We start from the raw sequence: 13,510 nt of genomic DNA, 5'->3' as shown, positions 1-13,510 counted from the left end.
CATCCGTCTGATTAAAACAAGCCCTTTTATTAAACTGAGCAAAAAGAGGGGAAAAAAGACTTGGTCCCTGATTTTCAGAGGTGCTGACCACTCGCTACCAGAAAGACTCCCATTAGGTACTCCACACCTTTGAAAAAAGCAGGCCACTGATTTTCAATAGGTTTCAGAGTAGCAGCCGTGTTAGTCTGTATCCGCAAAAAAAAACAAACAGGAGTACTTGTGGCACCTTAAAGACTAACAAATTTATTTTAGCATGAGCTTTCGTGAGTTAAAGCTCACTACGCAAAAGAATAAATGGACAAATCTGACATCAGGAATCATAACATTCAAAAACCAGTGGGAGAACACTTCAACCTTTCTAACCACTCAGTGACAGACTTGAAGGTGGCAATTTTGCAACAAAAAAACTTCAAAAACAGACTCCAAAGAGAGACTGCTGAACTTGAATTAATATGCAAACTAGATACTATTAACTGTGGTCTAAACAAAGACTGGGAATGGTTGGGTCATTACACCAATTGAATCTATTTCCCTATGTTAAGTTCTCCTCACACCTTCTATGGGCCATCTTAATTATCACTTCAAAAAGTTTTTTTTCCTCCTGCTAACGATAGCTCATCTCAATTGATTAGACTCTGCCTGTTGGTATGCATACTTCCACCTTTTCATGTTCTCTGTATGTATAAATATCTCCTGTCTGTGTGTTCCATTCTATGCATCCGAAGAAGTGAGCTGTAGCTCACGAAAGCTCATGCTAAAATAAATTTGTTAGTCTTTAAGGTGCCACAAGTACTCCTGTTTTTTTGTTTTTTTTTGATTATCAATAGTTTGTTAGTTGAATAATCGATAACTCAGCAGCAAACCAAATACAATATGGGTCAGTTTTATTGTTATGTTTGGTGTCCACAGATTTCATGCTTATTTGCATAGTCTTGAACCAGGGAAAGCATTGAACATCCCCTGCCCAACCCTCTCCCATCTAAAGAAACAAAAACAATCCCAACAGCAGGTCAGACGGTGCAGGTCAGGAATAACCGGCACATTAAATATAAAACACAGGCAACAAACACTGTCAACACACATGCAGGCATATTTCTTGTATCTGACCAATAGCATTTTTTATTCTATTGGTTAAAAAAAATGTATAACCTTTGGCACTAATTTTGATGAGTTTTCCCCTCCCCAGTGGCTGGTCCTTCTCACATGAATGGGGATTCAACTTAACTTGCATTTCTGAAGAATTAAAAGTACAGTGGTGACAAGAGTTACAATCTGGATCCAGTGTGCCTAAGTGAAAATTCTGAGGCCCCGCATCTTCAGCACCCTGCAGGCATACTGTGGTCATCCTTAAAAACTTGCTGTCTGTATGAGCCCTACTGAAACCTACTAAAGTCAAAAGGAGGGCTTGTATTATCAATGGATACTGGATAAGACCCCATTCACAGTGTTTTAGGCATGCCCTACCACAAATATAGGTAACACTTCAAATACACATCTTCATGCAGGTGAATTCCAAAATGCTTTACAGACTTTAGAGCGTGATTTCCAACTATAGGGATCTCCTCACCCTTTACTGAAATTCAGCCTCTTTGGCCATTTCTCGATGAGCAAAAAAAGTTTTTTCAATCCCGTTCAACTTCCCTTAATGGCTGCATAGCCCCTTTAAGAATGTTTGAAAGGACTACGCTGTGTCTACATGGACACTAAGGGGGAGGTTCAACTGAGTTAAGCTAAAGGCTTGTCTACTCTTGTAAATGTACCAAAATAGCTATTCTGGAATGATTATTTTGGTACACTTCCAAGTGCAGACAAGGCCTAAATAAAAAAAAACACTTTTTTCTCCCATGCAGACAATACTGTAGGGTTTGCTGAGACTGGTCCTATTTTAACTCTAGGGGCAGGTCTACACTTCACACGGTGCATCGGCGCAGCTGTGTCGCTGTGGTGGTTTAATGAAGATGCTCTACATCGATGGGAGAGAGCTCTCCTGTCAGCACAGTTAATCAACCTCCCTGAGAGTCAGTAGCTATGTCAATGGGAGAAGCTCTCCCACCATCGTAGTGCTGTTTACCCCAAGAGGTTAGGTCGGTGTAACTACATTGGACAGGGGATGTCGATTTTTCACACCCCTGAGTGATGCAGTTATACCAGTGTAAGTCTGCAGGGTAGACCAGACCTAGGTAATGGATTGCCAATTCGCTCAAGTTAATTTACACTACTTCAAATGCAAGTCGACACACTCCACAAATACTCCAACTCAGCCTAAGTGGCATTTGGCAATTAATTAACTTGAATGAAGACAGGACCACAAACTCTAGACTAGACATACCTAGAAAGGGAACATATCAGTCTCCAGGGGCTACTGCATTTTATTCTGCAGCTGTAGTTTGTCAAAGGGAAATCTAAATAAGGCCAGATATGAAGTGCAGTAAAGCACAGTGTTTGAATAGCTAAAGCAGTTTATCCATCATAATTTGAAAAGCATCCTCTCAGCTACTACAGAATGTATTTTCTTGCACCACCTGGTGGCTTTTACCTGTAAGTGCAGCACCTGTCTGCAGTGCCAAATAGCTTGACACGCAGATGTACTGCGGTTGGTCCGCACTCTTTACATTTCCTCACTGCTTGTCTGGGCAGTGAGCAGTGTTGGGGGAGGACCTCTCATTGTAGCTGGGAAGATAACACGTCACCAATGTGTGCACGCACACACACACACACACACACACACACACCCAAGGCTGTGAAAGGGGGAAAGCTAGTGAGGAACTTTTCCTATGGCAATAGATTAAAGCTGAATCTTCATACCTCCGATTAGTTTGGCAACATTAAGAGCAATGGACAACATGACAACCACTATAATACATCTCCTAAATTGGCTAAGAGTAGGGGTGCAAAAGCATGGGAATAGAGAAAACAGGAGAAAGTTTACTCTGTGAACTGATTTTTAGTGGGAAACCAAAGAAATGTTGGAAACTAAACTTGGGACACTACAGATAATGGTCAATTTTTAAAGAAGTCCTATTAAAAAAAAACAACCCAAACCACCACTGTCATAGGTATTCTGTTTCATTTCAAATTATAGACTAAATTGCTTCTGGCCTCCTTCGTGACTACCCTATTGACAGGAATGCCCTCTCTCCACACTCCTTCCATCTCCAATTTGATTTTATTTCTAGAAACTCAGGCTTACATTTCTGCTGCGCTGCCACTGCAGATACACATTAAAATGCAACAGAAAGCCAGTGCTGCACGAAAACAACTTTTATATTGGCATCACTTTCTTAGCATTGCCTTCATTGGGAATACTTTGCCCACCCAACAGAACCACTGCAGGGTATCCCAAATACAATCACAAAACAAAAACAAATAAAGACCCAAAGGGGCTTAAGTGCTTCAAACTAGGGACAGCTTCAGGATAAGGTCTAGGAAAATCAGCACCTTGCTTTGCTACATGAAATTTAGTCTGATTAGAATGTAACCTGGGTTAGAATGTTAGGTTAGAATGTAACCGAGTGGGTAAATATCTACACTTTTTGGGTTAGCTGGTGCCACACACACTAGAATTTCTTCTATACGACCCCGCCAGCATAGACACTGCTGGCAGTGTTTGCTCACCCCCTGCCACGTTGGGTCATAGTGTCTGCCCTATATCTCCTCTCAGCATAACGTGACATAATGCAGTTTCATCCTCCTCCTCACATGACCTGTGAAGAATCATTTATAGTTTAAGAAGCTCCTCCTCACCAACAGTTCTGTTGACAGCATCACATATTTCTGAATGAATGGTGCCAGGGCAACTTAGTCCCTGAGAATTTGCTAAAATGAAGCTGAGTTTAGTTACTGGTTGTAGCAAACTTGTTAAGTTTAGTAACCAATGAATCTCAAGAAGATTGTTATGGCCATTATTAACAGCGCAAACAATGTCTACATTTTAGGAGAGATGTTGCAGCAAAATAAGAGTAACTTATTTAAATAGTGGTGCTGGAAGGGAAAAGCCACTCATAGCATGGTTCTTAATTTATACCACACGGAAGTGTAAGTGTAAACAGTTCCATTTCCCATAACGAATTTGTACTTCCTTTCCAAATACCCACAATCCAGCAGGTGTTCACATTCCCTTAGTTCTCAAAAGTTCTGCTTTGGCTACCAGTAGTTGGGCCAATTTGATTTCTAAGCACTGCCCTTCATTAATGTAGATCAGGGGTCGGCAGCCTTTCAGAAGTGGTGTGCCGAGTCTTCATTTATTCACTCTAATTTAAGGTTTCACGTGCCAATAATACATTTTAACCTTTTTAGAAGGTCTTTTTCTATAAGTCTATACTATATAACTAAACTATTGTTGTATGTAAAGTAAATAAGGTTTCAGAATGTTTAAGAAGCTTCATTTAAAAATAAATTAAAATGCAGAGCCCCCTGGACTGGTGGCCAGGACCCGGGCAGTGTGAGTGCCACTGAAAATCAGCTTGCCATAGGTTGCCTACCCCTGATCTAGATCTCTGAATTGGCTTGCGAATGAGGACAACAGTGGTACTCTCCCTTGTGCAGGCTGAAGATGGTAGAAAGGTGAGAAAACTGGGTGTAGTCGTTCTAAATGGAAAAAATACTTTACATACTGGCCTCCACCTAAGTTCTGGTGGGTCCATCTTTAGGTGTAAAGTCCATTCACCCTCTTTAGTCATCAAATCCTAACCCTCTTGACTAACACGGTGCCTATTAGTGCCAATTATTATGAGATGACTGTTCACTAGGGACTAGACTGAGACCATCAATTCATTTTCAAACAGTCCCTCTGATGTGTGGCAGGGGGCTCTCAGGAGATTAAGATTCCACCATCAAACTGGAGAGTGTTTGAACAATTTCGTGGAGGCTGGTTGAGTCCCTTCCCTCCCTCATCTGGCCAGTGCAGAATCCTCTCTTCAGATTCAAGAGAAGAAAGTTATCTCTGGAGCTTCTAAAATTACCTCTTTACTTTATTTATTTTTTCCCCTTGTACCAAGGGCCAGATATTTTCAAATACTTTCCCGATGAATGTATAATACGGTCTTAGTCTCTCCAGTATTTGTTTAAATGGGATAACAAATGAATAGACTCATTAGTCCCACACTCTTCTCTACAGGTGAAATGTGCAGAGAGGCAGCACAAAGCCTTTGTGCCACTAAAGTCTAAAGGGTTTCAGTGGACAGAGGGCTCCTTGTGCTGGTGCTCTGCACTGGGGTGAGTGTCACCCTCAGACCATTTACACATTTGGTACTTAAGATTTATAACCAGTTTTGGGGGCAGTGGATGCACTTTTATGGAAGCCCTTTGTTCAAACATTGGTAGCATACCACTGGGCCAAGAGACTTGAAGCAACTGTTAATCACTTCCAACCTGTGCCAGATTTGAATAGCAGAAGGTAGATTCTGCAATATCTCAATTGGCTTTGTTAAGCCAGGCATTACACATCCTTTTAGAACGGGAGGAGGTTGAGAGATTTGACAGGGAACTGGAGGAAGGGGAGAACACATTTCAGGTTTGTTATTCCCTCTCTCCGTCATCCCCATGCATATCATTGCTATTCCCTTGCTTATGCCACTCCTTTGCTTTTTCCTCCCCACGGGATTGTGGCATCCCTGAACTGTTTGTGTCATTGAAAACCCTTACCTTGGAGTGACTCGTGTGAGCTCATCAGAAGGGTGCAGAATGCGGCAGGTGGTGAAGGTGAAGGTGGAGTTGGTTTGTGACATGCACTTCCCAGGATGATGTACTAAATTAAAAAAAAAAGGCAAATTCTTTGCATTTATATATAAAAGGAAAATAAAAAGTTCGGTGTGCTCACAAACAGATGCAAAAAGTGATGTGATACCTTGGACTGGATCGATGCAGGGAAGGTGAAATATACAAGCTTACTGGGTTATTGGAATTGGCATCCATTCTGCAAACCAATCTCCACAAGTCTAAGTTTATTCTGACAATAATAAAATAGTTGCTAAATTTTCCCACCATTACTTTCACCAGTCTAGTTTCACTGGTACTATCAAAGAGGTTCAGATGATACAGTACTTAAAATGCCAGCTGCCGCCACCACCACCAACACCCTTGGACAGTGGTAGCAACAGTGGGAATTATAGGAAAACATTCCCAGTGCAGACAAGGTTTCAGAACATCTACAACATCCTGAACACTCTTGCAATTCAGCTTCTGGATTGATCCAGGCAAAGGCATCCCCATTACCTTTCATTTCAGTAATGGATCCAGCTATGCTATGTAGGCTAAAGCTACAGAAACCCTTACTAGTAAGTTTCAGGATGTACTGTGACTCCTCTCTATCTGACTTTCAAATCCACAGACAGGATAATTTTAAAATTTTGGATCCACTACTGTACATCTGAGACATTTCCTTGTTTTTTAAGGCATAATATCCACAGCCGCAGTAGATAGCAATTTTTGATTATTCATAAGTATATGTTGTGACAGGTACAGAAAAACATTTTGGTACCGCCAATGGTTACTTCACTGTAAAAATGTCAGCTCTTACATTCTGATGACAGTATAGATAATCTGGGAAAGGAGGTGATCTGGTTTGTAGGGAAAAGAAACATTAAGTGGTTAAGATGATGTACTTAAGTTCTTAGCAGATTGGTATGTTGTGTGGGGGTTATTTATTTATTTTTTATTTGCTATAAAATGCAGCTGTGGAATATATTCCATTGCAAACTAATCAGAAAGTTTAGGAGCCATGCATCTGAGAAGCTTGAGGAACAACCAAAGAAGTTAAATACTATAATCAAAGATATCATGATTGCATAGGCTCTTATTTACTATCTGAGCTTTTAAAAATTAGTGGTGGCCAAAACAACATGCACAATAAAACATGCGTGTGATTCCCCGCCACCCAAGCCCTCTGAGGAATTTCCTGACTAGGCCACATTTTACTGTTGCAGTATGTGACTGCTTGATAGATTGCCTTGAACAGACACCACACACCATTCAGAACTTCCAGAGATTCTCAGAAATGAGCAAGGCAGGTTCTGATTATGGCTGTATTTCCTCTTTCATTTGAAAAATATTACAGCTCAAATACTCATGTGCAGCCAGACAGCCCTTAAAGAAAGGAGGAGATCAACAGGTTATAAGGTGCGAGAGAAAGCATGGGCAAAGTGAAAGGTGAAAACAGAAACAAGTGTCTAAGCACATGACAGGTGATTCACTATGAAGCTAGCCTCTCCATCTTTTTAATAATAGGAAATAGTGCCATGTACTAATGGAATATAATGTTTTTGGTTAAACACACTGGGGTGTGTCTTGTTAGGAAGTTTGGTTGTTAGTATGGTATTTATAAAAATAATAATAAATAAATAAAAAGGCAATCAGCTTTACTTCACCTCCACAGATGATAATTATGGCGGTTCAGGAATCCCATTGCTTTAGAGATTAGGGTGAGCAATGTATTTATCTACTGTATAAGTGGGCACAGCCTAGCAATCATGATTCTGTGCATATTGTGAAAAATTAAAATAAAAGCTGGAGAAAGATCTCAAACAACAGACATGAAAAAAAAGTTATTTGGTGAAAACATCAAAGGACAGACAAAGCAGAGATAAACCAGTTCTTGCTAGATGATGAATAAAAACAGAACAATGCAATGCTGGTTTGAGATTGTGAGCCCAGCCCAATTATGCACATGGATACAGAACAGTAATTGTATTTCCCTCCCCTATTGATTGCAGTAGTCACTGAAGAAGACACCAGTTGTGCTTCCCCTCAGATTTGCAATGGGCACACTGAAGATATAGCTGCATTAGCAAAAGCAAAACTCGTAATGAATGAGTCTGTGAGATAGGAAAAGGCTGCTAAAAGTACAGAAGTCACTGATCCCAATAGTAAGGGATACATCAAAATGATTAAAGAGAAATCGGTATTCAAAGCTATAGATTTAACCCTCCAAAATACCACTAGGAGAACGTGGACCAGCTTCATCCTCCATCAGTCAACAAAGAAGTCTATCAGATTGCGGTAGCATTTTCCATCCTTTGAACATAATATGAAGAGAGTAAGAACCCATCATTGTAAATGATCAGTACTTCCCAAAGTTCAGGAAATGCAAACAAAAGACTTATTCCTAAGCAAACCATCCTACAGAACAAGGGTCAGATCCTGAGCTGATGTAAATTGGTGTGGAACTCACGGGGACTACGTAGTTTTACACTAGCTGAGGATCCGGCCTGTTACGTTTAAAACAATACTTTTCTGCAGAAGTCATCAAATGATCAAGATAAAAAAGCCAACTATATTTAAGAGGAGGAAAATATCTGCAATGCTGATGGGTGGCAGAGTATCTTCAGAATCCTGCCTCAGTCTGTTTTATATACGTTTCATTACAGGGACACCTGGCTAAAGCTCCTGACCATCTATGTACTTTTATTAATAATCCTTTTTAAAAAGACATTAATAATTAGCAACAAAAATTCACAGTAGGATGAAAACAGAAATTGTGCAAAACACTATTTGTTTTTTGTTTTTGTTTTTTTTAAAGACAAGAAATTCTCTTGAGGGGCGAAAGTGATTTTAGACCAATCAGTGCAATTTAGAGCAGCTCAGGCCTGTTTCAGGTACAACCAGGCTACCCACAGCCTCAAGGGGCCATTCTGTCAGCCAGATACAGCACAGTGCAGAGACATTCTGGCCATGCTCCCAATGCTAGGGTAATACTCAATTGGCCATTTAATCTGGTTTTACAGCCCCTCTGTGCCCAGGGCCTGCCTCACCCACAGAGCACAGGACAAATTTGGTTAGTGGAAGAAATGGAAAAAAAATTGCTGAAATTAACAGAAATATATTAACATATAATATTGGGTCCAGACTCTTTTTCTCCATTATGCCAAGGATGTTGACTGATCTTGTGAGAGGCTGCACTGATTGGAATGCATTGTATATCATTGCACTGCAGAATATTTCTCTCATCAGATCTATAGTCCCCCTGAAATAGGTGGAGGAATTGGAGGGGTGACTCAAAGTCTTGGATGGCCATATGACATCTCGGAGGCCTTAGAGACTAGGTTTGTGTTTTTTAAAAGCTGGAGTGAGCCATTCTGTCCAGCATTTTGTATGTGGGCTTGTGCTGAGGAAAGGATCTAGTCCCTTGTCTTTGATTAGAGTGTGGGATCACCTCCATCACTACTCTTCTTCAAAAGGACACTTGCCCCCTTTAGGGTTTTAAGCCACATTCCCCTTTGCCTTCTTTAGCAGGGGTTGGCTGGAAGCAGGGATGGGAGGGTGAACTGTAGTTGAGAGGAACTAGCTGATCTCTTTGGTGCTGTAAGTGTTTAAAGCATTAAATATTTCTTTTATTGCTGCAGTGAAATAAAAGTCATGGCTGCTTTAGAGGGATGGGAAGGAAGGAAGGAGGACTAATAATGCAAGTCCCCTGCGAGGGCATCTTTTCTTCAATCATGCTATTTTGATACGAAATATGGAGTCCAAGGGCCCTGCATCCATTATTAGTGTGTCATCATTAACATACCCCCCAGGGGAGGAGAAATGCTTGAGCCTAGACAGCCTGGCAAAAAACATCATCTGTGTCATCAAGTGGCACACAGCACAGCAGTGTGGATGTTTCAGGTACTTCCTACAACAGGCTTATTCTCCTGGACAACGAAAGATGGCAGCTTTAGCACGGAGCAAGAAAGGTCCCCTCCACTGAGCTTTACCTTCTCTGTTGTTGGTGAATCTATAGCAGACTAATTCTGCTGATAGGAAACAGGACCAGAAAGGGGAAGTTAACAGCTGAAAGCCTACCTCAGGCAGCCTAGTTATGTCTGCTGGAGTCAAAAATCAGGGATAGTCTGCCAGAACCAGCCTTTATAAAGGGGCTGATATCACATGTTCCGATTAGCTGGGTCTCTCTGCTGTTCAGAGGACATAACCCTGACTGATCCACAGGCAAGTGTCTACAAGAGGGCAAGCAAGGTACTTCTACCTCCATCCCTCTTCAAAAGTGATGTTCTGGAGCTTCTTCTCTACCCTCCGTTCTGTGCTTGAGCAATGAATGGCTCTCTGAACAGCAAGCTTTCATGAGTTAAAATCCTTAGACACTAGAGGAGGGAGGACAGAATTACCTGGCTTTGGTGGAGAGACGGAGTCAAAGACTCAATATTAGTAATGTTATTTTACTTGGTTACTATTAACGGGTTTTATAGTAAAAACCACCAAACAAAAAACCAAACAAACAAAACACATCTTAACAATGCCTACGATGGTATATCAATGATTTCTTATGTGTATTACATAACACCTTAACTATACCTTGCATTAAAAACAAAGACTAAAACATAACATAACTGAGCAAGGATGGGTTTAATGAGTGAGCAATTGTTCAAATGAATGGCCTGTAATGGAAGCAGATACATTAGTTCAACAAGGGTACTGGTATCAAACACTATTTATGTGGGTATGATTTTTCTAGGCTTTTATTGACTGAGGTCTGCTTGTCACAAAATATATAACCACAGAGTACAGAAATGAAGTGGTTTCACATTTTTCAATCATTAATCTGGCTTCTACTTGACTGTAGGCAGGCTAGGATATTTGAGTCAAACTGTAATGCACCCCTACCTCAATATAACGTGACCCGATATAACATGAATTTGGATATAACGTGGTAAAGCAGCGCTCCGGAGGGGCGGGGCTGTGCACTCTGGTGGATCAAAGCAAGTTTGATATAACGCAGTTTTACCTATAACGCAGTAAGATTTTTTGGCTCCCAAGGACAGCATTAAATCGAGGAAAAGGTGTACTTTTAACAGCAATAAGCAAAAATTAATATTGACAACTCTTCCTTTTACAAAACTGCCTTTCAAATATTTATACCGTCTTAGAGAAGATAATATAAATGTGCATCAACATCTTGTTTTAAATAGATATTAGCATATTTTTATTCCTTTTCCATACATTGCTAATAATCTCTTGTAGGTATATATTAGTCTTCCTAAAAACAACCAGATTTAAGGCATTCATTATGTACTTCCACCATTTTAGGCACTTGTTTCGAAAAACTCCCCTTCTCTCTACCTTTAGATGTCAAGTTTTAAAAAAGAAATGAGTGCATGGGCCTGATCCTGGAATCCTTCTTCACACAAGTAACCTCATCAGGGCCAGCTCTGGCTTTTTTGCCGCTCCGAGCAAAAAAAAAATAAAAAATAAAAAAAAAGGGAAAAAAAAAAAAAAAAAAGCAGCAAAAAAAAAAAAAAAAAGGTGGGACACAAAACAAAAATTGGTGCGGCTGGAGCGGCAAAGCAGGGGAAAACAAAAAAAAAATGGCAGCTGCAGCAGCAAAGCAGGTGGGGAACACAGTGTGGCTGGGCGGCAAAAGCCGGGCGAGAGGACAACACAAAAAAAAGCGGCTGGAGCAGCAAAGCGGGGGGGGAGAAACAACAGCGTAACCAGCAAAGCGGTGGGGGAAACAAAACAAAAAACCCTACAGGGCTGCTGAAGCCAGGGTGCAGGGGGACTCCCTGTGCTGCAGAGTGCGCGCCCGGTCTAGCGGGGGGGGAAGGGGAGGGAGTGGGGGGGAGAGAGAGAAGGGGGGCGGCCAGCACTTCAGCAGGGCGCTTGCCACGCGGCCCCAACCGCCGCGCTGCCTGCCAGGAGGGCTCTGCGCCGCTTCGGTCAGCGGGGAGGGAAGGACATGGGCTGCCCTGCCGAGCAGTGAACAACAACAGAAAATGCTGCCCCATAGAATCTGCCGCCCCAAGCACGAGCTTGCTCAGCTGGTGCCTGGAGCCGGCCCTGGAGCTCATGCAAATGAAGAGCTGCAGGATCAATCCCTATGACTCTGAATCAGCCTACAGTTAAATATGCACTTAACTTTAATAATAAGTAGTCCTGTTAACTGCATACTACTCACTATTTACATACTTAAAGTATATTAAGTCATTTGCTAGCATAGGACCTATGTAAGGAAGTCTCCATCTGAAAATGCCTTCTGTCTCGTAAAAGGATTCTGTCAAGCTTTAGACCCAAAATGAGGCTTTTAATAAAGAATGTACAGAAATATATTTAAGGTGATTTTGTTGCACAAGTTACTTATCCCAGGAACTATGCTACATATTCTTGAATGCCATCTACTGGCACTTTTCCTATTAACCAATTATTTACAGTATATGCAGTATAGAGCACTTCTAATCAGCCTTTATTTCAATGAAACATTCTTTAGTGGTTCTGAATTTTCAGCGAAAGAGCATTGTCCGTGTACCTGAACCAGACAATCTGACTACAAACTGAAACTGATTAGTCTGGTACAATGAATGTTTTTTTTTTAAAAAAAGGAAAGAAACAGTATAAAAGGTGAAAAAAAATAGACGTTTAAGTGCTTTCAGTTTTAATAATCTCAGGTATTACTGGCACATATAAGGCTATTTTTTAAAATGTATGGGCTTTAACTTGAGAGTACCCCTTTAATATTTTCACTATTTCAATTATGTTGAAAATCTCCATGTAAGAGAATACATATTTCACAGAGAATCTGATTGTGCAATTTACAATGCAGAAGGCTGTGCCCACATGTAACCTGGAGTGCTCTGTGAGCACATCAGTTCATCCATATATTGCAAATTGCAGGGTCAGGGGCTCAATTTGTACTGAAAAATCTTAATACCATGACCACGAATATTACTCCAGTCCCGTGTGCCGAAGTTATTCAAAGCATTTACATTTGCTGCAGTTCTCAAACCTTGAGAGAAAAATCTTAAAAACAAAGATCAGCCACCCTTTAGTCAGCAGAGATTTATGTCCCAAGCCATCATCCAGATAGGAGGCAAATTGCACTGTCCTTCTTTTTTTTGGCCGTAAGACATCTTCAGCACTACCAGAAAGCATCAGCCTTATTTGCGCTCTTGAACCTAGCTATTAGCGCTTGAAGAGAATGCTCATTCATCAGGCCCTTTCATTAAGGAACCAGAGTGCCTGTTATAACCCTCTTGCTTACACAAGACATTGCTTATCCAGTCTTTCAGGGTTTACTTCTGCCTCATTGCAGGAGCTTTTTCTCCAGCAATTTCTTTTTCTTGAAAAGGAAACTGTGGTAAAAGATATATAACTCATGATTGCTGAGGTCAGACAGATATGCTCTAAGAAGCATGAGGAGTCATACCAAAGCTTCACCTGACATCAGCTTCCTGTTTCATCCACATTTGTTAAGAGATGGGAGTGGTTATAAGGCTCTATAACAATAGTACAATAATGACAACGTGTTGGCAATGTAAAGTCTGCATTCCAGTCATCTAACAGCATAAGAGGTAGTTGGTAGCTTCCAAAGTGATGAATCATTCCAATGCAGAAAAAAGGAATGCTGCAATCTCTCACCCCTTCACTTGAATGAGATCCAGAGCGACTGCAAATCTGGCTGTGATCCACTGATGCCATTAGGTCCTCCACAGTAGGACAGAACAGGCTATACTGAAAGCTGTGTCATTTGGAGGAGTTGGAGATGGAATTTGTAAAAATGACTAGATATACACAAATTAGTTCTCAT

The 13,510-nt window shown here is 41.0% G+C and overlaps 1 protein-coding gene across 8 annotated transcripts in view; it reads right to left on the bottom strand.

The window, feature by feature from the left end:
• Window positions 1-13,510, bottom strand: part of TRAK1 (trafficking kinesin protein 1) — a 136,099-nt gene that overhangs the window by 3,390 nt on the left and 119,199 nt on the right. For 6 of the 8 annotated variants that reach the window (XM_039524010.1, XM_039524011.1, XM_039524007.1 and 3 more), the window contains one exon: window positions 5,644-5,746. In XM_039524010.1, coding sequence (XP_039379944.1) covers window positions 5,644-5,746 — 103 coding nt within the window. Of the gene's footprint in view, window positions 1-3,615; window positions 3,705-5,643; window positions 5,747-13,510 lie in introns of all 8 variants that reach the window. The other 2 variants (XM_039524013.1, XM_039524012.1) reach the window with 1 other exon arrangement.

This window comes from Mauremys reevesii, linkage group 2, assembly GCF_016161935.1.
Source record: "Mauremys reevesii isolate NIE-2019 linkage group 2, ASM1616193v1, whole genome shotgun sequence".
NCBI classification, from domain to species: domain Eukaryota; kingdom Metazoa; phylum Chordata; order Testudines; family Geoemydidae; genus Mauremys; species Mauremys reevesii.
This window is presented reverse-complemented; position numbering and strand designations above follow the sequence as displayed.